At 58.2% G+C, this 24125-nt stretch overlaps 2 protein-coding genes across 10 annotated transcripts in view; both read left to right on the forward strand.

Annotated features, from left to right (window-relative positions):
• Positions 1 to 7664, forward strand: part of CARMIL1 (capping protein regulator and myosin 1 linker 1) — an 86014-nt gene extending 78350 nt beyond the window's left edge. For 2 of the 9 annotated variants that reach the window (XM_080647363.1, XM_080647364.1), the window contains 5 exons: positions 306 to 488; positions 1206 to 1352; positions 2278 to 2382; positions 3629 to 3781; positions 6613 to 7664. In XM_080647363.1, coding sequence (XP_080503489.1) covers positions 306 to 488; positions 1206 to 1352; positions 2278 to 2382; positions 3629 to 3781; positions 6613 to 6749 — 725 coding nt within the window. In that variant the 3' untranslated portion in view covers positions 6750 to 7664. Of the gene's footprint in view, positions 1 to 305; positions 489 to 1205; positions 1353 to 2277; positions 3269 to 3628; positions 3782 to 6612 lie in introns of those variants that run through there. The other 7 variants (XM_080647365.1, XM_080647366.1, XM_080647367.1 and 4 more) reach the window with 4 other exon arrangements.
• Positions 7665 to 10258: 2594 nt separating this feature from the next.
• On the forward strand, positions 10259 to 23091 carry SCGN (secretagogin, EF-hand calcium binding protein). The gene is made up of 11 exons (XM_080648436.1): positions 10259 to 10537; positions 11360 to 11430; positions 14685 to 14777; positions 15450 to 15539; positions 16257 to 16313; positions 16932 to 17009; positions 18273 to 18328; positions 19315 to 19360; positions 19620 to 19679; positions 21804 to 21872; positions 22569 to 23091. Exons 1-11 carry the CDS (start codon positions 10450 to 10452, stop codon positions 22695 to 22697), a joined length of 837 nt encoding a protein of 278 aa, XP_080504562.1. The 5' UTR covers positions 10259 to 10449; the 3' UTR covers positions 22698 to 23091.
• Positions 23092 to 24125: the final 1034 nt, after the last annotated feature.

Here is a 24125-nt window from a genome sequence, read left to right on the forward strand (position 1 = left end):
TGTACATATCTTACCATTGCCCCCCACCCCACTCCCTGATATTTTTATTTTTTTAAATATTTTTTTTTCCCTTCAGAGAGAGAAAGGGAGAGGGAGAGAGAGACATCAATGATGAGAGAGAATCATGGGTTGGTTGCCTCCTGCGCGCCCCCTACTGGGGATGGAGCCTGAAACCCAGGCATGTGCCCCGACCAGGAATAGAACTGTGACCTCCTGGTTCAGAGGTCAACGCTCAACCCTGCGCCACACCAGCCGGGCTCCCTGTTGAGTTTTAAAGTTGCCTTTTGTACCCACTTTCACTTCAGTGCCTAAACTGCACCCAGCGCTCCCCGGGACCCCAGAGAAGAACGCCAAGGCGGACCCCCGGGTGGACGCGGGCTTCCGGGGCCGGAGCGCCTCCACCGCCAAGCCCGCCCTGCAGTCCCCCAAGCCCAGCCTGGCGGCGCGGCCCGCCCTCCCGCAGAAGCCCAGGACACCCTCCCGGGCAGGTGAGGCTCGGGGGCCGGGTGACGTGACACCAGCTGGTTTCTGGGCGTCGGTGAACGTGGGCTCGGGGTCCTGCAGGGACCGTGACCAAACGGCTGGAGGCTGGGAAGTGACCGGCAGGCGGGCCTCTGGCCAGCACCCGGGCCAGCGCCTCCGGGACTCCTCACGTCCGGCGGCAGGCACAGGAGGGACGGAGGAGGCGTCTGTACCTGCCTCCAGGTGCAGAGCCCACGTGGCGGAGGCTGGAGGGAGGGCCCCTACGCTGTGACGTGTTTGGGGTTCAGAGCAGGATGTGGTGAACCTGGGCCTGATTTTTAAAGTGTGTTATTCAGAGAGGAAGGGAGAGGGAGAGACAAACATCCATGATGACAGAGAATCATGGATCGGCTGCCTCCTGCACGCCCCACACTGGGGATCGAGCCTCTAACCCGGGCCTGCGCCCCGACCGGGAATCGAACCGTGACCTCCTGGTTCAGAGGTCGACGCTCCGCCGCTGAACGCCGCCGCCGGGCTGGGCCTGCTGTGTGAGTGTCCCCGCACGGCCACACCAGCTGTGCCCCTGGCTTGGCGGCGTGGAGCTCGGGCAGAGGCGGTCCGTGGCTAGGAAGGTCCATGAAGCTCTTTGAGGAGTTGGAGTGTCCTGTGTGGAAAGACAGCCCGCGCTCCGTTTGAGGAATCGGCTGCGGAGCCGCGTGACCCGTGAGCTTGTGTCTCCACAGAGGACGTCCCGGACTCCCCGCCCGGCCTCGGTTCCCCCCGGGTCGCTCTGCTCCCGCCCGTCCTGAGGAAGGTGCCTGTGGACAAGGAGAGGGAAGGCCAGGGCAGCCCCCAGCCCAGCCCCAGCCCCAGGACGTTCTCCCAGGAAGGTAGGGGCGCTGGTCCCAGCCCAGCTCTCCCCGGGGAGCCTCGCTCAGGAGAAGGGCTGTCCCCTGGACGGGCTCCTGGCTTCGAGCTGACGTCAGCTTCCCTGGGGTTAAACACTGGGACCCTCAAGTCCGCGTTATTGACGGCACGGGATCCGGGTGGAGGTCACGGGGGTTGGGCTGGAGGTCACAGGGTCAGGATGGAGGTCACGGAGTTGGGCTGGAGGTTGTAGGGGTCGGGATGGAGGTCCACAGGGTCAGGAGGTTAGGATGGAGGTCACGGGGTCAGGATGGAGGTCACGGAGTTGGGCTGGAGGTCACGGGGTCAGGATGGAGGTCACGGAGGTGGGCTGGAGGTTGTAGGGGTCGGGATGGAGGTTGTGGGGGTCAGGATGGAGGTCCACAGGGTCAGGAGGTCGGGATGGAGGTCATGGGGTCAGGATGGAGAGACCCCCCGCCCCCCCGCTGAGACGGCGGCCCGGAGGCCTCAGGTCTGTAACAGTTGCCCGTGCTCCTGCCCTGGCCCCCTCACTGCGGGGCCGTAGACATTGTTTGGTGCGGCCTGTGGATTCCAGCCCCGTTTCCAGGACAAGCTCCCCTGTCGTCAGTGACGTTGCTGTGGCTCAGGGCGCCCGCCAGGCCTGAGTGGCCTCGGAGCTCACAGGCTCCCTCGGTCACGGGGTCGGACGGGGCTCGTTCCCAGCAGGGCGGACGCTCTGGGGCCGGACCTCCCCATGTGCTCCCTCTAACGCAGGTGGGCGCAGGGCAGGACGGTCCCGGGAGCACAGGCCGCCTCCCAGTCTCGGACCAGGGGCGGCGACGGGGGCTCTGTCGGGCCTCGGCACCCCGCTGTCTCACGCTTGTTCTGCTGGACGCACAGCGCCTCTGAGGTGCTGTCCTTCGAGGATATTTTCCCATTGCTTTTCAGAGAGAGTGGAAGAGAGAGGGAAAGACATGGAATATCCGTGTGAGAGAAACACAGCCATTGGTTGCCTCCTGCACGTGCCCCAGCTGGAAGGAGCCTGCAACCGAGGTATGTGTCCTTGACCAAAATCGAACCCGGGACCCTTGGGTCCGCAGGCCGACGCTCTATCCATTGAGCAAAACTGGCTAGGGTTCAAATATATTTTTATTGATCTCAGAGAGGAAGGGAGAGGGAGCGAGAGAGAAACATCCGTGATGAGAGAACCATTGATCGGGTGCCGCCTGCACGCCCCACACTGGGGCTGATGCCTGCCACCTGGGCCTGTGCCCTGACGGTTTTGACCAGGAATCGAACCGTGACCTCCTGGTTCATAGGTCAGTGCTCCGCCACTGAGCCACGCCGGCCCCGCTGCCCGTAGGATTAAAACGGGGCCTCGAGTTAGAGGGCAGCTCCGCGAGTAAGAATGTGGACCCGGAGCCTCTCTGGTTGACCACGTGCCCGTAGCTGCTTGGACCAAGTCACATGTTCTTCCCCCAAGAAGCTGAGATGCATGAGCTGCTCGTCACCCCTTCAAGGGTCTCACGGGCGACGTTGGATTCTCCTCCTCCCTCCCCGAGTGAGTGTTAGGACGGGTCCCGCCTCCCCTGCCCAGGGAGAAGGTGCGGAACACAGAGCCACGGGGACCGTCCCTCTCCTGCGTGGGATCCCGAGTGAGTGGGTCCGGGACCGTCACCACAGTAGCCCTTGGGGTTGGCGTCGGACGGCGGATAGGCGTGAGGCCGGAGGACAGCGTGCACCGTCCGAGGTGCTGGGCTGGTCTAGGCCTCGTCCACCGCTCGCCCGCTGAGCCGGCCCAGACCGGAGGCTCGCTGCCTTCCTTTCCCTCTTGCTGACGTGCTCCGTCCTGGTTCCTTGTGCGTCACTCACGCCGGTCCCTCGTGTCCTTGTTCTCTGCTCCCTCCGGACTAGTGCGTCCCCGTCCTTTCTGACGCAGGTAAATGGCTGCGGTTCTCCGGGGCCCTTCCCTCGTGAATGTGACTTTGGTTCATTCATCCTGGGGTCGGAGTGGTAACATTTGGGGACCTTTTTCGTTGGCACCGTTCGGGGGCCGACTGGGAGCTTGCTTATTCTGCACGGAGCTCCCCTCACTGTGCACGGGGCTCACCACGGCCATCGTGTTGGCTGTTGGAGTCTGTAGGTAACGGCCGTCCGACCAGAACCGACACGTGGGTTCCTTGAGTCCTAAGGGGGTGGTGAGCCTGCTGTCCCATCTCGAACGTTCGTACGCGTTGCTGTGGGTGTCGCCACGCGGACGTGTGCTGCGGTCAGGGTAAGATGACTCCCTTCTCCTCAGGGCAGACAGGCGGTGGTTACCAAAGGCCCTCCACCCAGGACGGTGGCAAGCCTCCCGGTGGAGGGAGGAGACCTGCGAGGCGGGGCCCTGTCCTTGCGGAGGAGGAGGAGGCGGCGAAGGCGGCTGGGCACAGGACGCCACGGCCAACGACTGGTTAGAGCCCTCGGCTGTCACCCTTTGGCCCGAGGCTACGAACTGGCACTAACCAGTAGGACTGGAGGTGGTCCCTTCTGTCAGGGCCCCGGTGATTCTGCAGCTGGTTTTTTATTTTTTCTAAAGGGCAACAGGATGGTCCTTCCACATGGGGCAAAAGGGTTGACTTACAAAATGTGAGAATCATCGATTGGCTGTCTGCTGCTGGGGGTTGAGCCCGCACCCCGCGCGTGTGCCCTTCACCAGAATCCAGCCTGGGACCCTACAGTCCACAGGCTGATGCTCTGTCCGCTGAGCCAGACCGGCCAGGGTGAGGCAGAGCTTTTCTGAGAGTATACGAAATCTGAGGTTCAGTCTCTCTATTGTCCCTCTTTTGATAAGGACACTCAGGGTCCCAGATGTTTCTAGATTTTTGGGAATTTGCATTTGAACTGTGGTATCAGTCGCCGAATGTCACTTTATTAGCAAAACTCCTTTGATCCAATATGCGATGTTCCTTCTTCAGTCGGCCACTAAACGCACCTCAGACAACACTCAGACCCAGAGACACCCCCCACCCCGGCTCGGGCCCCCCAACCCCCGGCCCCGGCCCCGGCCCGGCCCCGCCATGCTGATCATGACTTTGACTTGGAATGAAAAGAGGAGGAAGGCAGAGAGAAGCCCGCCCTCAGAAGGCAGGGAGTTGTGTCTGTCTCGGGTTTTTCCCATGACCTCTCCGGTTTAAAATTCCCATTTTGATGGGTTAAATGGGACCATCTTGTATTCGCTTTAGCCTCGATTTCTTGACATACTGGCAGGAACAACAGCAGGAACTTCGCAGGGGCTCCACACGGGAGGGGACTTCACGTACACTGTTCCAGCGTCGCTGTGTTGGTGCCAGTTCCTAGCACTCCACTGTGTGCCCTCGAGCGCTGCCTGGCAGTCTGCTTTCGGAATGGGGTCTGGTTCAACCAGCCGCGGTCGGCAGAGCAATTCTGTCAGCTGTTTGCATCCTTCCCTTTAAGTCTTCTAAAAGCAGCTCTGTTTACGCGGAAGCAGATTTCTCCTTTTCCTCCGTCCCGTGGCCGCGACGCAGGCCGTGGTTCTGAAAGCACGCTGCCTGTGGTGCCGCGTGTGTATTCGTTGTGTGGCCGTGTTAGCATCGACTTGTCGGGTGGAATGCCTGCTTGCCTTCACTGGGAGTGTCTGTAGCTGTGTCTTTTAATTTCACATCGTGTCCCCTCTTCCTTTCGCTGCACACGGCGATGTTTTGTCAGAGCGTGTCCTGTTTTCTTGAAGAAAATCGCTGGTGTTGGCTTTGGTGGCCTGTGATGGTTGCACGGGCCTCCTGACTCCGAGTCCATTTATTTTTAACACATTGCGGACGGATCACGAGAATTCTCGCTTCATATCACACAGTGTTTTACCAAGTATCACACTTTAAAAAGATATTAGCTTGTAAGAACATGGAATAAATAACTTCAAAATGCAGTGGGTATTTAATTTTAGAGTGTGCCTTTAACATTTATGTCAAACGTTTTTTGTACTCGTTCAATAGAAACTTACCTGGCCACTGGGAAAAGCTAGCAATGAAACTACTGGTCTGCAATGTGTTAAGTTAGGGCATTTTTAAAACTTAATTTTTTTATTTCAGAGAGGAAGGGAGCGGGAGAGAGAGATAGAAACATCAGTGATGAGAGAGAATCACTGATCAGCTGCCTCCTACACGCCCCACACTGGGGATCGAGCCCACAACCCGGGCCTGTGCCCCGACGGGGAATCGAACTGTGACTTCCTGGGTCAACACTCAACCACTGACCCTGCCCAACTGGGCCAATTTGTACCTCTTAATCCCTTCCCCTTTTTCTTTTTCTTTTTAAAAATTATTTTATGTAATTTTTGACGCCCGCCAGGGCAAGTAGAATACCTCTTTGCGTTTGCACCCTGCGTGCTGGTTTCTGAGCGTTCACTCTCTGAAGCGCTCGCTCGTTTGTGGGCGGAACACTGAAGTAGCCAGTTCCTGTGGAGGTGAGCGTGGCAGCATCGCAGCGACATGGAGGTGATCGGCGATCCCAGGGCTTGCCCGCGGCCGTGGCCCTGGCTGGCTTGTGACCTGTGAGGCATGAGGCAGCTGCTCGCAGCGTGTGGGTGTGGCACTCGCCGAAGTGGTCTCTGCACGTAGCCTTGTGAGTCATATTTAACCACCTGTGCGGCCACCCCCGAGCGCCACCTGAGCCTTCCCAGGTACAGCCCAGGCCGCCCTGACCCAGTGGGGAAGAGGCGGCTTTGGAGAGGTGGCGTGTGGGTCCTGGTCCCGGTTTCACAGAGCCTGCCTTCAGGTGGCCGTGAGGAGCAGCGATGAGACGAGAGGAGCGGTGACGACGGCTCCAGGCTCCGTCTCCATCATCCTCTGCCAGGCCCCCGGGCCCCCTGTCTGCGAGGAATCACGCAGTTCTCGTACCCGAGGCTGCCTGCCCGGTCCCTCCGCTGTGTGGGGACACCTGTGGCAGGTGTGATGCGGTCACCTGGCACCGCGGCTTCAGAGCGCCCCTCTTTCCAGGCACCCCCTTTCCCTCCCGCCCTCTTCGCCATGTGGGTTTCTCGCCCCCCGATTCTCCACCATAGCCCTGAGGGTCCTCTCACAGGCTGGCGTTGTGTATGTTTTCGTGCTGCGACACGTCTCTGTCGTTGCTAGATTGTCTCTCGTTTGTCTGAGTCTCTCGATGTGGTTGCTGTGTGGTTTCTGAGAACGTGCATGCGTAAACCCCGTCCTCCCCGACGGGCCGGTCTCACCCCGTTGCTGGGCGGCCGGCGTTGTTGGTTAATCAGCGGAATCTCCGCTTCCGTTTCAGTTTGGAGGAGAAGCTGGGGCCCGCAGCCCCAGGAGTACCAGGACCAGAAGCCGTGGTCCCCCAGCAAGGACGGCCGGCAGGGCAGCAAGTCCAGCGACTCCGGGGAGGAGGCTGAGAAGGAGTTCATCTTCGTGTGAAGGTCACGGCCCCAGACGTCCTGGGCAGGTGCCTGGTCGGCCACCAGAGAGGCACCGGGTCTGCCCCCGCCTCCTCGGCCTCGTCTCTCCTCGGCCTCGTCTCTCGGTGCTGCCTTCTTTGCTTTGTCCTTTCTTTCTATCGGAACCAGAAACGGATCCATTTCTTGGTAATCAGCACATTGGCTCGGGCTTCTCCCGGCCGGCCCTCGGCGTTCCTGCCTCTGCCTTCAGCCGATGCCAGCAGGTGCCTGCGGGCCGTACTTGAATTTCTCCCTGGCAGCTGCTGCTGCTGCGCTGCGGGGGGAGCGGGGGGAGGTGCCTGGGCACTGGGCGCACGCTCGCACGGAGACACCGTCCGGTGGCCGTGGGTCCTGCCGCCCAGGCCTGGTCAGAGGGTACCTGGCCCCACGGAGCGGTGTACTCTCACTGCGCAGTTGCACCTTGTAATTAGGACAGAGCACACTAATAAGCCCTTTGTGTAAATATATATGCTGGGTCTCAGGATGGCGTCTCCATTCTCCCGGGGCAGCGTCTTCCCTCCCAAGGCGGGATGGTGCGTCCCCACGCGGTCAGCGGCCTGGGCCTCCCACCGGCAGGCGCGGTGGGGACTGGGCGAGAGGCCACAGCTGCCTCACCCACGTGCCCGGGTTGAGGTCCCCACGTGCCCAGGTTGAGGTGCACAGAGGACTGGAATGAGGGTTTACGGATATGTGTGTGTTTTTAATTTCTTTAATTTCTGTCTGCATATTAGCTTTGAAGGTGTAATTTTAAGAGAGAATTTAAGAGACCTGTAAACAAATAAAAAATACTACTCTTTTTACGACATGTCGCAGGTGGTCACTTCCCCGACACGCTGGAGGTATTTTATGCGTATGTATATTTACACCAATAAAATGAGTTTACAAGTGGCGCTGCACCCGCTGCCGTGGTGTGTTTTTCTGCATTTGGCTTGTGGTGACGAACGTTGCTTTGGGGTCCAAAATCCAGGAGCATCCCAGTTCCCAGGCACTCAATTCAGCATCCACGCAGCTCGTACCCCTGTCACCTGCTCTCAGCCCGGGAAGGAGTCCTGGTCACACGCCGGATGCGAGTGTGAAGCAGGACGTGACCTGAGAGGGGTTTACCTGTTAAAGGGAAGGGAGTTAGCGTGTGATCCCATGTTGGTGCCTGTAAACACCCCTGGAGGACATACACCAGTGAGTTCCTGTCCTTCGTTACCTCTGGGTGGTGAAATTATGGGGGAGTCTTTCTTTTCTCATTTTCTGATCTACGTGATTTCAGTGATCTTTTGTATTCATGTGATTACAAAAGAAACAAAAGGTATATATATGTTTTTAAAAAGCATTTGCTCTAGTTCCAGTATTTTATTTTTTATGACAAATCCTGTCCAGTTTCTTTTCGTCTGCTTCCTCTGTCCTTGGGAACTGGGCGGCGTTCAAGTGAGGCAACCCCCTCTCATTCTAAGGGGCACTATACGGTCTGTGAGGGGTCCCCATGGTTGAAGGCTCGGTAGCTATTGGGGGGTGATGCCAAAGGAAGCCTTGTGTGCAGTCCCAGCCGGAAACACCATTCTGACTTGGTAAAAAGATGCAGATATTCTAATTGTTTTTTCTCTTTGGCTCTCTGAATTTTTTCAACCCTGTCTTCTAACTCACAGATCCGCCCCTCAGCTTCCCCTAATCTGCTGTGTGCTCCTTCCAGTGTGTCCTTTATCTGTGCTGTGTCATTTTTTTTTTAAATATATTTTATTGATTTTTACAGAGAGGAAGGGAGAGGGATGGAGAGCTAGAAACATCGATGAGAGCGAAACAGCAATCAGCTGCCTCCTGCACACCCCCCACTGGGGATGTGCCCGCAACCAAGGTACATGCCCTTGACCGGAATCGAACCCGGGACCTTTCAGTCCACAGGCCGACGCTCTATCCACTGAGCCACACCAGTCAGGGGTCATTCTTTCTGTTTTCACAGTTACCACACCTTTTCTTGTGCTATTGAGCGTCTTTACCATCATTACTCTGAACTCGGTTTCAGATAAGTTTCTTATCTCTGCTTCATTTATCCCCTCTTCCGGAGAATTCTCTTGCTCTCTCGTTTGGGGGTTGTTTTTTTTTGTCTCCCCATTTTGGCTGCCTGTGTGAGTCTGTCTCTGGTAGATGCAGACAGTTCTAACATGGAGTTGTGTGCGAACGTCAGGGTTAATTAGCAGTGCTGCCCGGGAAGGCCACCGGTGTGTCTGGGACCAGGAGCCGTCGTTAGCCGCGCTAAGGAGGGAAGCAGGAAGTAATTGGGGGAGTAAATGAAATCAGCGGGGACAAGAACCACTCAGCGCCCCCACTCAGCGCCCCCCGGAGCTTCAGCCGCGCTGTGAACACCGACCAGAGTCACGTATACATTCGAACCTCCTTTTGAAAGTGACGAGGAATTGACGGGAACTCATACGAAGCCCCCAAAGTCTGTTCCTTCCCAGGCTGTCCTCCGGAGAAGCCACACCCAAGTACGAAGGGACGGAAGCGGCAGGAGCCCGGGAGGCAAGCGGCTAGGGCAGTGGTCGCACTGTCGCCCCAGGGAAGCTTTCAAAAACATCAACGCCAAGTCCTCGCTTCCGGCCGTGCCAGTCAGGGTCTCTGTGGAAGGGGCCACGTGAACCGAATGCTGCATCATTTATCTCGGGTTAATCACCCCCATCCCCCCCTCCCCAGTCCCAGCACCCCATTCCCAGCTGGGAGAACCTCCCACCTCCAAGGGGCTCCCAGCTCCTGCTGATCCTGTCTCTTTACACGCCTTCCGGTGGCTCTCGTCTCAGTCCAGCGTTCGGAAGGTTTTCTCAGAAGGAAATCCCTGTATGAGAGAATGCAAGGCACCTAAACATGACCTACCCAGTTCCATGACAGGTGTGGGTACCCCTCCCCCCCCCACCACACACACACACACACACACACACACACACACACACACTCCATTTCTAATTCAGGTCCAAGGGGCTCTGACACCGTCACCTCCTCCAATCCTTTAACTGGGGAACGAACTCCCTCCAGAAAACCCCTTGAGCCCGGCCCGCGTGGCTCAGGGTTTGAGCGTCGACCTAGGAACCAGGAGGTCAGGGTTCGATTCCCGGTCGGGGCACAGGCCTGGGTTGCAGGTTCGATCCCCAGTGTGGGGCGTGCAGGAGGCCGCTGATCTGTGATTCTCTCGCATCATTGATGTTCGCATCATTGATGTTTTTCTCTCCCCCTCCCTTTCTCTCTGAAATCAATAAAATTATATTAAAAACAAAAAAACCTTGAGACACAAGTTTGGAAGTGAGTCCAATGGAAGGGGGATGTTTTCTGTGAGTTTGAGAAGTTTTAAGGGTGAAGGCAGGGACCATGGACAGTGCCCAGCGCTCCCAGTGGGTGGGAGAGGACCAGGAAAGGGGGGCAGGGAGGGGAAAAGAGGGGAGGGCAGGGCCCAGGGGTGGGCGGGCTCCAGGCAGCTGTCTCCCTGGTAGCGCTGCGGGGCTTGGGGACTGCTGAGCGACACCAGGGCGCCAGCGCCTTGCCAGCTGCCAACTGGGTGCCCAGAGGGCAGAAGCCGGCGGGGGGAGCGCAGAAGCCGGCGGGGGGAGGGCAGAAGCCGGCGGGGGGAGCGCAGAAGCCGGGGAGTCAGTCCTGACCCAGGTTCCCGGCCGCGCCCCACGCTGTGCCCGCTCACCGTCAGCACCATGGACAGCGCGCGCGGGCCCGCCCCGCGGACAGGCAGCTGGGATGCCGCTGGCTTCCTGAGGGTCTGGCAGCGCCTGGACCCCCAAGGTGAGTAGCACCCGCGGCCCCGACCCGTGGTCTCTCCCTGCGGAGAAAGGAAAGGTGTCTTCCAGCGTCAACGCAGGCCCCGCACCGGCCACCTGGGGGAGGGTGGCTTACCTGTCTCACCTGGGGATGCAAGAGAGCTCAGGGGGGGAGGGGGGCTTGGCCCCACTTTCCCAATGTGTGTGTGTGTGTGTGTGTGTGTGTGTGAGAGAGAGAGAGAGAGAGAGAGAGACCATGTGTATGTACACTCACAAAGGTCATGCACACTTGAGGCTGGGGGCTGACAGCCTCCCCCCCTCCCCCTAAATGTGCTCCGTGTTGCTGAGTGACGTGCTGTGGAACCCCCACTCTGTCAAAGCGAGGAGGCATTTGATTGACTTTCAAAAAGACACTGTCCCCTCCCCCAGAAACTTCCGGAGAGGAACCCGGGCTCCCCGACATCGGCTTTGTCTTTGTTAACAATTAACCGCAAACAAGCCGTCGCCCTGTGTGTTCTGACCTGCACACCGAGACCCGGTGCTCACCTCTGCTCCGTGTTTCCGAGCGTCCCCAGTCCCTGCGGTGGATGTTATTCTAGAAGTCCCGTGTGTTTGTGGGTTGAAGTGGTGATTTAAAACGTAAAAGGCAGAGCTTTCCTTCCCCGAATATCCACACAAACCCAGGACGAAGGCTTGCTCTCTGGAACGGGTGTTGGCTGTCCCAGCCCACGCCTTCCAGGGCGTCCACGGTGGCGTAGGAGCTGTGAGTCCAGAGAAACGTGATCAACGTTCATCGTCACACGTCCTTCCATGTAAGTGACGGTTTCTGTGCGTTTCTCGCCTTCAGGGCGAGGTTACCTAGACGACAAGGAGCTGGACGCTTTCTGCCACCAGATGTTGACGACGCTGGGCACGGACGTAAGTGTCTGGGCCTCGAAGCCTTCATCACGCGTCTCTCCGAGACACACAAGGGGCGCCCACGTCTCCGGCCGGTGTGTGCCCACGCGTCCCCGGTGGCCTCTCCTCCCCCCGGTGCAGGCCCTCTCTCTCCTAGCAACACGGAGGGAGAGACTCGGCAGGTTTATGAGCACAACGGCCGCCTCAGGCACGCGGGTCACCTGCTCGGGGTAACATCTGTCGTTCACGCCGAGGGCCTCGCCGAGGAGTCAAACAGAGACGTTGTGAGTCTCTGGTTCTGTCCCTGCCGATGGGTCTGACCTGGAGATGAGGGGGCTCCTTCGTGCCGAGAGGCAGGGCTGGTGTTGGGAGCCGTCAGTCGGGGCTTCCATGCCTCTGAGAGCGAGTGAACCACAAAGTTCAAACTGCCACGTAGACCTCTGGGTCTGTCTGACTGTGCGTCTGCCTCCCGTATTCTGTCTCTCTCTGTGCAGGTCTCTCACGTTCCTGCCCATGTCTGATCGTTTCTCATCTTTTTTCACGGCTCCCAACTCCCACCATCCCCGGACTCTCTCTCTGTCTCTCACCTCTCTCCTCTCGCCTCTCTCTGATCTCGTCTATTTATTATCTGTCTCCCCATCCCTGGTCCTCAGCGCTCTCTCCTGGCCCTTCCTCGCCTGCCTTTGATGTCTCTTTCCCGTCTCTCTGTCTCATCTCTCTTTACCTTCACTTCTTTTCTTTCATCGGTCTCTCTCCTTTCCCTTCTCTTCCCTCCCCAACCCCCTATCTGCTCCCACTTACTGCCGTCAATGCCCCGGCTCCCAGCGTCCCAGAACCCAGGAGTCTGTTGCCTTTTAGTCAAACGTGACAGGTGCACTTGAGGAAAACAAGAAGATGCAGCCGCCCAACTCCCTCAACTCCCCTCCCCCCAGTGCCTGCCCCTGCACCCCAGCACACACACAGCCCTGGGTGCCCACGCTGGCCGCGAGGCTAAGCTCCCAGCTCAGGAGGGTCCTAGGAGGAAGGCTGGTCGGCAGGGGAGCGAGGGCGCGTTAGGGAGAGGGATTAGCCTGACAACCTGCACCAGAATCCATTGTCCGAGGCGGATCCTACGTCACCTCCCTCTGTGACTGGCCCACGGACAAGGGGCAATTTAACATGCAGAGAAGGTTGCTCGGCGGCAGGGAGAGGGGACAGCTTTGGAAACAACAATTAGATGATGACGTTGGTTTCCTCTTTGATCCCTTCCCTGCTAATTACGTTTTCCTCGGTGAGTCCAGCCGAAGGTTAAAGGGACGCGCTGTGGCAAGCTGTTCCCTTAGAAACAGCAAAACCTCCGAGTTCTGGGAGGACAGTCCGTGTGTTCCTGACGAGACAGAGTTTAGTCACAACCCAGCACCCAACGACGCACCCCGCCTGGAGCTTCTCTTTGTTCGTGTTCTACCAGCTCTCGAGCTCTAAGTCTTTCCGAGTCAGGGGCCTGGTTCGTGGCTGTTTGTTCAGAAATCTCTGCCCGGCCGGCGTGGCTCAGTGGTTGAGTGTCGACCTTGGAACCAGGAGGTCACAGTTGGATTCCCCGTCAAGGGCACAGGTCCAGGCTGTGGGCTCATCCCCATTAGGGGGCGTGGAGGAGGCAGCTGATCCATGATTCTCCCTCATCATTGATGTTTCTACCTCTGTCTCCCTCTCCCTTCCTCTCTGAAATCAATCAAAATATATTAAAAAAAAAAATCTCTGTTGCTGTTGACCTCTTCTACAACAGGAGGGCAAACTTTAAAGGGCTGATTAGCCCTCTTCCCAGGTCAGACTAATCCTATCTAATGAAGAGGGAATGTGCTAATTAACCATCACTCTGTCACAAAGATGGCTGCACCCACAGCTGAGGCCAAGTTCCCATAAGGAGCCTTAACAAGCAATCAGCAGGGACCTGAGGCTATGTCCTCCCCTGCCCCCGTGGGACTTGACAGGGGACCTCAAGGTGCGTTTCCCATCCTGGTGCTGGGCTAGGGGACCTCAGGCTGCACCCCCTACCCCAGTGCCAGGCCAGGGGACCTCAAGCCGTGCCCCCCACCAGGTGGGGCTTGACAGAGGACTTCAGGCCACGCACCCCACTCCGGCACCAGGCCGGGGGACCTCAGGCCGCACCCCCCTGTCCCAGCACCAAGCCAGGGGACCTGAGGCTGCGCCCCCCCCGCCGATGGGGCTTGACAGGGGACCTGAGGCTGTGTCCCCTCCTGGTGCTGGGCCAGGGGACCTGAGGCTGCATGCCCCCTGCCTGGCGGGGCTTGATGGGGGACCTCAGACCATGTCCCCCACCTAGCGGGGCTTGACGGGGGACCTCAAGGCAAGACCCCCCCCACCTCGGTCTGGGGGACCTCAGGCCATACCCACCGTCCTGGTGCCGGGCCAGGGGACCTGAGGCTATGTTCCCTGCCCAGCGGGGCTTGACAAGGGTGGGACTAGCCAGGTCTGGATCTATCCCAATGAGGGGGGTGGGGCCAGCTGGGTCTGGGTCTCATGCGATTTTGAGGCGCATGTGGGTGGGCGGGCACTTGACTCTGGGTCCCGTGGTGAGCCCCAGACTCCGACAGGAGGAAGGTTTTCATATACATTTTACTAATTTTCTTTCATCTCTGACACTTCTATTATAAAGGGCGAATAGCAATATTAAATTATTTCCTCTAATGAATCCCCTTTTAATGTGCATGAATTTCATGCACCGGGCCACTAGTCCTATCTAATAAAAGAGTAATATGCAAATTGACCCTAATGGCAGAAGGACCGCTGGACCAGTCACTATGAGGCGCACTGACCACCTCTTGGTCTCTTTCCCCAGCCGGCAGACTCTGATTGCCCGATGGTGAACGGGGAGGGGACCTGGGGGTGGGTCGTGGGGGATTCGGGCTGCGCCAGGCCAAGGCCCCCGCCCCGCCAGACGCCCCACACACAGAGGGCGACCCGCGATGGGAGTTGGGCCGGTGAGCGGGCGGAAACAGCCAACCTCTCGGTCCCTTCCCCCCGCCGTCAGGCCCCGATCACCCGACGTCGAAAGGGGAATCGGGGGGTGGGGTCGGGGGGACAGGGCTGGCTGTGGGCAGCCGGGGAAGATGGCCTGGATCGCAGGCCAGGCCTAAGGACCGTACCCGCACACGGACTTCGTGCGCTGGGCCTCTAGTGTAATCATAATTAGCGGGTGCAGGCACTGACGATGTGAAATCGTAGCTACACTGCTGGAATCCCGGCGGCTTCAGCGTGGTTCTGTCTGCCTGTCGCAGGAGGCGGTCACGGACGAAACCGTGCAGAAGGTGAAGCAGCAGTTTGTGGCCGCCCACGACGTCCCTCAGGGTGGCCCCATCCCGATGGACCAGGTGCGTCTCCCAACAGTGCTCCTGGCTGTTCCCCCGGGCGGAGCGTGGGAATCCTGGAGCTCGCTCCTGGCAGTTGGTCCCGGCAACAGGGGCGAGTCCTCGCCTGTCCTCTTTCATCTGCTCAGCAACAGAGAGCGTAGGTTCTCCTGTCATTTCATTTTAATTTCTATTTATTTCTATTTAAAAAAATATATCTTTATTGCTTTCAGAGAGAATGGGAGAGGGAGAGAGAGCAACATCAATGATGAGAGAGAATCATGGATTGGCTGCCTCCTGCACGCCCCTCAGTGGGGATGGAGCCCGCAACCTGGGCACGGCCTGGCTCCGTGGTTGAGCATCGACTCTAACGAGGAGGTCACGGTTCGATTCCTGGTCAGGGTGCATGACCAGGTTGTGGGCTCGATCCCCAGTGGGGGGCGTGCAGGAGGCAGCTGATCCATGATTCTCTCTCATCATTGATGTTTCTCTCTCTCTTCATCTCTAAAATCAATTAATATATATATATATGTATATATATGTTTATATTTATATTTATATATAGTGACAACACAGAGTGCAGGACTGCAGGGGTGTTGTCCACCCTGCGGCCCAGCCCAGGTTCCTGTGGGGGTCCCCCCAGGTCTCCCCAGGACACCGGCTGCCCCGCTGACCGCTGTGTCCCCCCTTGTGCAGCTGGCCCGCGTGTTCTTGTCAGAGGATGAAAACTTCCTTCTGCTCTTCCGCTGGGAAAGCCCCTTGGACAGCAGCGTGGCGTTCATGCAGGTGAGCGTGTGGGTGTGTCTCCGGGGCGAGCGAGAGGAGAGGCCAGCATCCCCGCCACCCTCTGTGGCCGCCCTCCTGCCCAGGCCCCAAGGCAGAGCGCCCCCAGGAGGCCCTGTGCTGTCTCAGGAGCTGACCAACGGCCTCACTCGGCCAGAGGACGGCTGAGAGGGGCGGGAGGGACCCCAGGACTGTGATGGGGTGGGGGGTGGAGGGGTGAGATTTGAGGGGGGACCTAAGGCCACGCCCCTGCGGAGCTCCAGTCCCTGCTGCCTAGACATCAGATTCTATGTGAAACTGCTTATTTTTTCCCTTTTTCTTTTTTTTAAATTTTCAGAGAGGAAGGGAGAGGGAGAGAGAGAAACATCCAGGATGAGAGAGAATCATGGACCGGCTGCCTCCTGCACGCCCCACACTGGGGATCAGCCCGCAACCCGGGCCTGTGCCCGGACCGGGAATCGAACCCCCACCCCCTGGTTCCTGGTCGAGGCCGCCGGGCTGACCCTGCTCCCTTGTAGCTAACTGTTGACACTGGTTCTGGTTGGAGGCAGCGCTCCTGCCTAGTGAGTCCCCCAGCAGCCGTCCCTGTCCCCCGAGAAAAACCCCAAGCGCCGCAGGCTGACCCGCACGGGCTCAGTGCGGACCTCAGGGCCGAGCCACCGCAGGCCGCAGCGGCGCCCAGGTCAGGGCGGGTAAGGGGTCGCGTTGGGTGCCTTTCAGATTTGGCGCAAATACGACGCGGACCGCAGTGGCTTCATTTCGGCGGCGGAGCTGCAGGTGAGAGAGGCTGCGGGGTGCGCGGGGCGGGGCGGGGCGGGGCGCATCCCGGCGGAACGTGGTGCGCGTGTGTGTGTCTGAGTTTAATATCCGTGCGCCCAAGGCGGGGCTCTGCGTGCGCTGCTTTAAATCAAACGTGTCCGAGTTTAGAAGGTTTAGAAAGTCCTCGGGAGCCCCGCCGGCCGGGTGGCTGAGTGGCATGGCGCAGGGGTTGAGCGCGACTATGAACCAGGAGGTCAGGGTTCGGTTCCCGGTCGGGGCACATGCCGGTTGATGCCCAGTGTGTGTGGGGCGTGCAGGAGGCAGCCGGTCCCTGATGCTCTCTCGTCCCTGATGCCTCTCCCTCCCTCCGCTTCCTGTGAAATCACCCTATATACATATGTGCGCCCGTGACATTGTCTCCCCGGGAGGGAGGCCTCTCGGGTTCACACCCTTTTCACGCCGGGAGCTGTTCTCCGGGCCCATGCGCTCCCTTCCAACAGCGACCGACCGCCTCCGTTCCTGGGGGGACCCTTTGCTAAAGGCATTTTATTTTCTCCTTCAAACGCACGCGGCCCCGCAGGTCCCTGTGGTTCCTTGCTCGCTGGGTAAGACGTGTCTCTTCTCTCGATGCCCCAGACCTTCCTGCGCGACCTCTTCCTCCGCCAGCAGAGGCCGGTCTCCGAGGCGAAGCTGGAGGAATACGCGGGCACCATGGTGAGTGGCCGAACCTGGGATCCAGTCCGAGGGGCCTCCCCGCAGCCTCCTGGGGCTCCCCCTGCCTCCTGGGGCTCCCCCCCCCGCTTCCTGGGGCTCCCCCTGCCTCCTGGGGCTCCCCCCCCCGCTTCCTGGGGCTCCCCCTGCCTCCTGGGGCTCCCTGCTCCCTCCGCCTCCCTGGGGCTCCCTGCTCCCCCCCCCTCACCGCCCCCCCCCGCTTCCTGGGGCCCCCGAAGCCGGGTGTGGCGCAGGGCACCGCTCTGCCCGCGTTTGCAGACTGAGAGTCCGGCGCTGGGAAAGGCTGCTGAAATGGAGCGGCTTCGCCTGCGTGTTGGGGCGCGTTAACCTGCACGCACGGGCGGCCTTGCGAGGGGCGGCAGCGCGTGGAGCTGAGACCAAGAGCAGCTATTCGGGCGGCGCCCGGGCGGGGTCCCGGGGAAAGGGAGGGCCCGGGACGCCCTCGGCGGGCGGTGATCGTTCCCAGCGCCGGGGCTCCGTTCAGCCCCGTGGGCACTCTCCTCCTCCTGCTGCCTTTGCGCTCAGCGCCTTGGGGCCCGTGTTGCTCCCGGCCCAGCCCGAGGCCCTGCGCCCTGTTTTCCCCTCCGAAGGGCTGAGGCTGAAACTGCGTGGCGGCTCCGGCTCCGCACAAGCGGATCGTTTGAGGGTTTGATAGACGGGACGCGCGTTCGCTGGTCCCTGGGGACACAGCGCCGGTCACCAGGCCACTGACCTCAGCGTTAACCTAGCCAGCCTGGCTCAGACCAGCGGGACCAACACGGGAGCCCCTCGGGGAGGGCGATCTTGCTGGTTGAAGGGGCTGAGCCCGTCGACCCAGGAACCAGGAGGTCAGGGTTCGATTCCGTGGTCCCGGCACAGGCCCAGGTTGCCGGCTGGATCCCCAGAGTGGGGCGTGCAGGAGGCAGCCGGTCCGTGATTCTCTCTCATCACGGATGTTTCTTTCTCTCTCCCTTCCTCTCTTAAATAAATAAAAAAATATATTTTTTAAGAAGCTCAGGTGAATGGGGCTCTCGGTTAGAATCAAACCTCCTGTGATGAGAGTGTCTGACTGAGAAGGTCACCCACGCGTGAGCTGTAGCAAAGCAAGTCGCTGTCAGACTGTGGCTGTTGAGTTTATGTTTAGGGGATGAGGGGTCCCCAAGGGTGTGCGTCGGTGCAAAGGGGGGCAGATAGGCGAGCGCGCTGATGGCTGTCACAGGGAATGTCCGTGACTAATACCCCACCATCGTTCCCCTTCTCCTCCAGATGAAGGTCTTTGACAGAAACAAAGACGGCCGGTTGGATCTCAGTGACCTGGCCAGGTGAGCAGCTGACCGGCCCGGGTCAGCGTCCGAGGGGGGTGGGGACCGCACACCCTTCTTGGTGGAAGGCAGAGGTCAGGTCTCCCCGAAGCCCTGAAGAATTGGGGGGCGTCTCTTCGTGAAGATCCCGCAAGCTCTTCTCCCCAGACACACAACGCACGGCCTTCTCACACAATTTTTAAGCTTTTGGTTAATTTCCAGAGTTTTGAAAAAGTTATTCGGCCGATTCTTTTTCTTTTTATTTATTTATTTATTTTTTGCTAGTTTTCTTGTTGCTTTCATGGAGGAGAGAATTTTCATAACCCGGTACTGTGCCATTTTCCACCACGATAAATTTTTTAAAAATATGTTTTTATTGATTTCAGAGAGGAAAGGAGAGGGAGAGAGAAACAGAAACATCAATGCTGAGAGATAATCATTGACTGGCTGCCTCCCGTACGCCCCACACTGGGGATGGAGCCTGCAACCCGGGCCTGTGCCCTGACCGGAATCGAACCCGGGACGCTTCAGTCCGTAGGCTGACACTCTAGACCAGGGGTGGGCAAACTTTTTGACTCGAGGGCCACAATGGGTTCTTAAACTGGACCGGAGGGCCGGAACAAAAGCATGGATGGAGTGTTTGTGTGAACTGATATAAATTCAAAGTAAAGGAGCGGAGGGGAGAGCAAGAGAACCGGATAGAACAGCCGGATCCGGCCCACGGGCCGTAGTTTGCCCACGGCTGCTCTAGTCACTGAGCCAAACTGGCTACGGTCACCAAGATAAATTTTTAAAAGTGTCTCTGCGATGACTCTGAACCTCTAGGAAAGTCTTTGCCAAGTCATGTCTTTGTTTGTATAGCCTATAAATTCTTATTTTCCAAGCACCCCTCCATCTGCAGAAGAATCTGGAAATGGCCTGCCTTTCCTCGCATCCGGGTTATGAATTTGCTTTAACTGAGCGTTGATAGAGCCTCGTGTCAATTACCTTTTTATTTTTCCGTTTAGGATCCTGGCTCTCCCGGAAAACTTCCTTCTGCAGTTTAAAATGGACGTGAGTGGGGCCGTTTCTCTGGCCGGGTTTCCGGCACGCGTGGTTCTCGGGAGATCTGAGGGGGGGGGGGGAGGGAGGGAGGGAGGGAGGGAGGGAGGACGGCATCGTCTTACCTTTAAAGCATCTGGAGGCCGACAAGGCCCAGAGTGAGAATCAGGGGGTAAGAGGCCATCGACTCAAAGGTCTCGGGTTTCTGTCCGAGACCCGGGGAGAAGGAATACGTGCCCGTTGCCGAGCTGACCCGTCTCTCCACGCACAGGCCTGCTCCACCGAAGAGCGGAAGCGGGACTTTGAGAAGATCTTCGCCCACTACGACGTGGTAAGTGGCCGCCTCGCCCGGGGCCGGCCATCTCCGCGTGGGGTCACCCTCACCTGATGGGACGAGTAGCAGCCCCCGTGGGTCCCCCAGCTTCTCCAGGTAACTTCTGAGAACCAAGTGAAGGTGGACAAAGGAATGGTTATGGCTGCAAGAGAATAGAAGCAACATTCCCCCCTCTTTGGATCCAACCTAGAATAGTATGCTCGAAAGCAAAAGCTCACACTTACGTGAAGAAAACCGGCATCAAGCCCACAGAAACAGAGGCAAAGTCAGATCTACTTTTTCTTTTTTTTTAAAATATATTTTATTGATTTTTTACAGAGAGGAAGATAGAGGGATAGAGAGTTAGAAACATCAATGAGAGAGAAACATCGATCAGCTGCCTCCTGCACACCTCCTACCGGGGATGTGCCCGCAACCAAGGTACGTGCCCTTGACCGGAATCGAACCCGAGACCCTTCAGTCCACAGGCCGACGCTCTATCCACTGAGCCAAACCGGTTAGGGCAGATCTACTTTTTCTTAAAAACGACTTCTCTGATAGGATTCTTTATTTGGTCTTTTTGTTGTTGTTGTTAATCCTCACCCGAGGATACTTTTCCATTGATTTTTAGGGTGCGTGGAAGAGAGAGGGAAAGACAGAGAGAGAAACATCGATGTGAGAGACACATCGATGGGTTGCCTCCTGCACGTGCCCCGACCAGGGCCTGGGCCGGGGAGGAGCCTGCAACCCAGGTACATACCCTTGACTAGAATTGAACGCGGGACCCTTTGGTCCGCAGGCTGATGCTCTATCCACTGAGCCACACCGGCCAGGCTATTGGTCTTTTCTGCGGGGACAGAGGGAGTGATAACTCTAAAGCACAAAGTGTGGCGTAGAGACTGAGTTTCTTGAGGACAAGGCAAGGAAATGCAAGAAGGAAGGCCTAAGCGACGCCATCCAGAGACCGGCCAGACGGGTCCCCTGCGAGTCAGGTTCTGAGCACAAAAGAGGCACCGGGTGGAGGCGGGTAGCGCAGGGTTGACGTGCGCAGCCTCCGGGACCAGTTCCCTGGGCTTGGATCCGGGCTTATAGCCCTGTGACCTCAGGCGGGTTCCCTGACCTCCCTGGGCCCAGGTCCCTCATCTGTAGAATTAGGGGGACCAGGCTTGTAATGCCTGCCTCTTGGGCTGTTAGGAGAATTACTGAACCCGTGCGGATGAAGCTCTGGGAAAACGCGCCCGGCATGTCCTAATCCCTGTGTGAGTGTTGGGTCAATACCCCCAGGGAACGGATGTTTTTTAAATGCAATGTTAAAGATTCAGGATAAAGAAACTTTGAAAAGATTAAATGCGGGAACTTTAGCGAAGAAACGGAAATATTTCAACGCGTGTCGTATTTTATAGACATTCTCATACATCGGAACGTCTTACGTACAGACCGCATAATAATTCCAACATGCTCACTCACTCCATCGAGTTCCTCTTGATTTAAAAGGCATATTTGCATAATGATCAAGTCATTGGCCAATCGCAGAGCAGACCTAAGGATGTCCGCCTGGCTTTTGAAGGATTCACAGGCCCAAGTAACGCCTGTTCCCGGGAGCCTGTCTGGGAAGCCAGTTGGGAAACGGATGTCACGTTAATGGTGTTGGCAGGACCCAGGAGCTCAGAGCTGCTGCTTGCCATGTTGTTACAGGGGAGGCGGGAGGCGGGGTAATTTACAATGAATTCTAGTCATTTCCATGGAGCATTCCCACCCTCACAGAGAACATAAGCTGGAACACACCATTTCTTTATGTTTTTTTTAAAAATATTTTTATTAATTTCAGAGAGGAAGGGAGAGGGAGATAGAGATAGAAATATCCATGATAAGAGAGAATCATGGATCAGCTGCCTCCTGCACACCCCACCTGGGGATCGAGCCCGCAACCTGGGCCTGTGCCCTGACCGGGAATCGAACCCTGACCTCCTGGTTCCTAGGTGGACGCTCAGCCCCTGAGCCGCGCCGGCCAGAGAGGAACATGCCATTTCTGAACCTGTGTGCAGCCCCAAAGCACGCCGATGTGGTCTCGCTGCCTGATTGGTTCTCTAGCTTTTCGACGGGGGGAAAGGACACTTGGGGATGGAATCTCTTCTCTTTCAGAGTGAAACGGGAGCCCTGGAAGGCCCCGAGGTGGACGGGTTTGTGAAAGACATGATGGAGCTTGTGCAGGTGAGCGTGCCAGCCGGCGGGCCCCTCATGCACTGGGGCTGCCGTCTGGCCCAGCCGTTGTTTGTGTGGGGGAACCAGGGCTGGGAGATGAAGGCGGAAGGGACGTCTAGGGACGTGGCCTCTTCGGAGCCTCTGAGCTCCTCTGGAAGGAACCCCCAGTCTCCTTCTCTCTCAAGGCTGGTTGTGGTTTCAGTTCAGCTGAGCCCCCCGCAGGAGCTTCTCGCTGCCTCATTTAGGAGGCGTCGATGTCACCCAAGGAGCACAGGGCCACGCATTTGTGGCAGCTCTCTTTATTTATTTTTAAATATATTTTTTACTGACTTCAGAGAGGAAGGGAGAGGGAGAGAGAGAAACACCCATGATGAGAGAGAATCATGGATCAGCTGCCTCCTGCACGCCCCACACTGGGGATCGAACCCTGACCTCCTGGTTCTTACGTCGCCGCTCAGCCACTGAGCCACAGGGCGGGCGAAGGCAGGCTCTGTAAGCACTGCCCTGGGGACAGCATTCTCTGCCTTGAGGGACCTGCGGAGGGAGGAGCTGCCCTCGGCCACCCTGGTGGGGTGAGGAGGGGCGTTGCTCCCCGTGGGGGCCTCTCAGGAGCAGGGGTCCCCCAAGCTTGTGAGCCGCAGGGAGGGGGGCCTCCGAGGGCGGCCACTGTCTTGCCTGTGGACGGGTCCTTTCTGTCCCCCTCAGCCCAGCATCCGCGGCGTCGACCTGGAGAAGTTCCGGGAGAGCCTTCTGCGTCACTGCGACGCGAACGGGGACGGGAAGATTCAGAAGTCGGAGCTGGCTCTGTGTCTCGGGCTGAGAAGCAGCCCCTGACCCGCAGGCGGCTCTGCTCTGCGCTCGGCGTGCATCTGGGTATCTGTGCTTTGCTGTCGGGGGCACCGCGAGCGAACGCTGTAGCAGATGGTGTGGGATTTGGGATGAAAGACGTAGGCCCCTATTTCTAGCGACTCGGAGATTTTCAAAGCCCCCTCCCCCATGCAGGCTCTGTGTCCACTTCCCTTTGACCTCAGGCTTCCCCCCACCCCAAGCCCCTGTGAACCCTCTCATTCCCCTCCCCGCCCCGCAGTGATGGGGCGGGGGCAGTGCACCCACCCTGTGCTCTGTGCCCTCCTGACCTTCTGCCGCGGCTGCCCGCTGTGCCGTCTGCAGCGCCGCTCTGACCTGGAAATAAACCTGCAGCTGATGGCGTGTGTGTTGTGACCCTGGCAGTGTCTGTCTGATGGTTTGACAGCCCACAGCTCCTCTAACTCCTGGGGGGGGGGGGGGGGGCGGCAGGCAAGACCCCGGTGGGAATAGCCGCTGTCCTTCCTGTTCTCAGGTGCCCTGAGTGTGGCACGAGGAGGGACTTCAGCCCCGGCCCGCCTGGCTCGGGTTGAGCGTGGATCTAGGAACAAGGAGGTCAGGGTTCGATTCCCGGTCAAGGCATAGGCCTGGGTTGCAGGCTCGATCCCCAGTGAAGGGTGTGCAGGAGGCAGCCGGTCCATGATCCTCTCTCATCATGGATGTTTCTCTCTCTCCCTTCCTCTCTGACATCAGTAGAAATATACTGAAAAAAATAAAAAAAAAAGAGGGACTTTATTCAGGTCGACTGTTTATAAGACCAGGAGTCGCACCACAGCCCTGCCCGCAGCACCCCGCCCTGAGTGAGCGGGTTCTCCCCGTCTGTCCTGCCACGTCATGAGCGGTGCGATGTTTCTTCTCTACACGTCGTGCAAAGTCGGAATAAAGAATGCGATCGTCAGACATTTCGGGGAGATTGTGTAGAAACCACCTCACTAGGACAGCAGTCCTAGTGGATTCGGGGCCAATGAGGAGCGTCACACTCTCACTCTCCCACCTCCTCCTCTTCTCGGTGAAAGCTCCTCTCCTCGTCCTCCGTACTGGCCTGGGGTTGCCATGTTTTCTTGTCCAGAATCGCAGTTCCTCTGCTGTTCCCGAATAAACTCATTCGCTGTGCCGTAACTTTGTTAACTTAAAAAAATGTTTGTTTTTTTTAGGGAAGGAGGGAGAGGGAGAGAGGAACATCCATTGGCTGCCTCCTGCACACCCCCTTCTGGGCAACCGGGCGTGTGTGTTCTGAGCAGAATCGAACCAGTGACCTCTGGGTGCCTGGGACAAGGGTGCTCAACCCACTGAGCAACGCCAGCCAGAGCTGGTTTAACTTTCAAGTTTGAACCTGTTAACACTGACCATGGGGCTGAGGTGGTGGTTTCCAGATTTCTCCATTGTGAAGTCACGCCC

The sequence above is a fragment of the Plecotus auritus genome (assembly GCF_963455305.1).
Source record: "Plecotus auritus genome assembly, chromosome: 12".
Taxonomy (NCBI): domain Eukaryota; kingdom Metazoa; phylum Chordata; class Mammalia; order Chiroptera; family Vespertilionidae; genus Plecotus; species Plecotus auritus.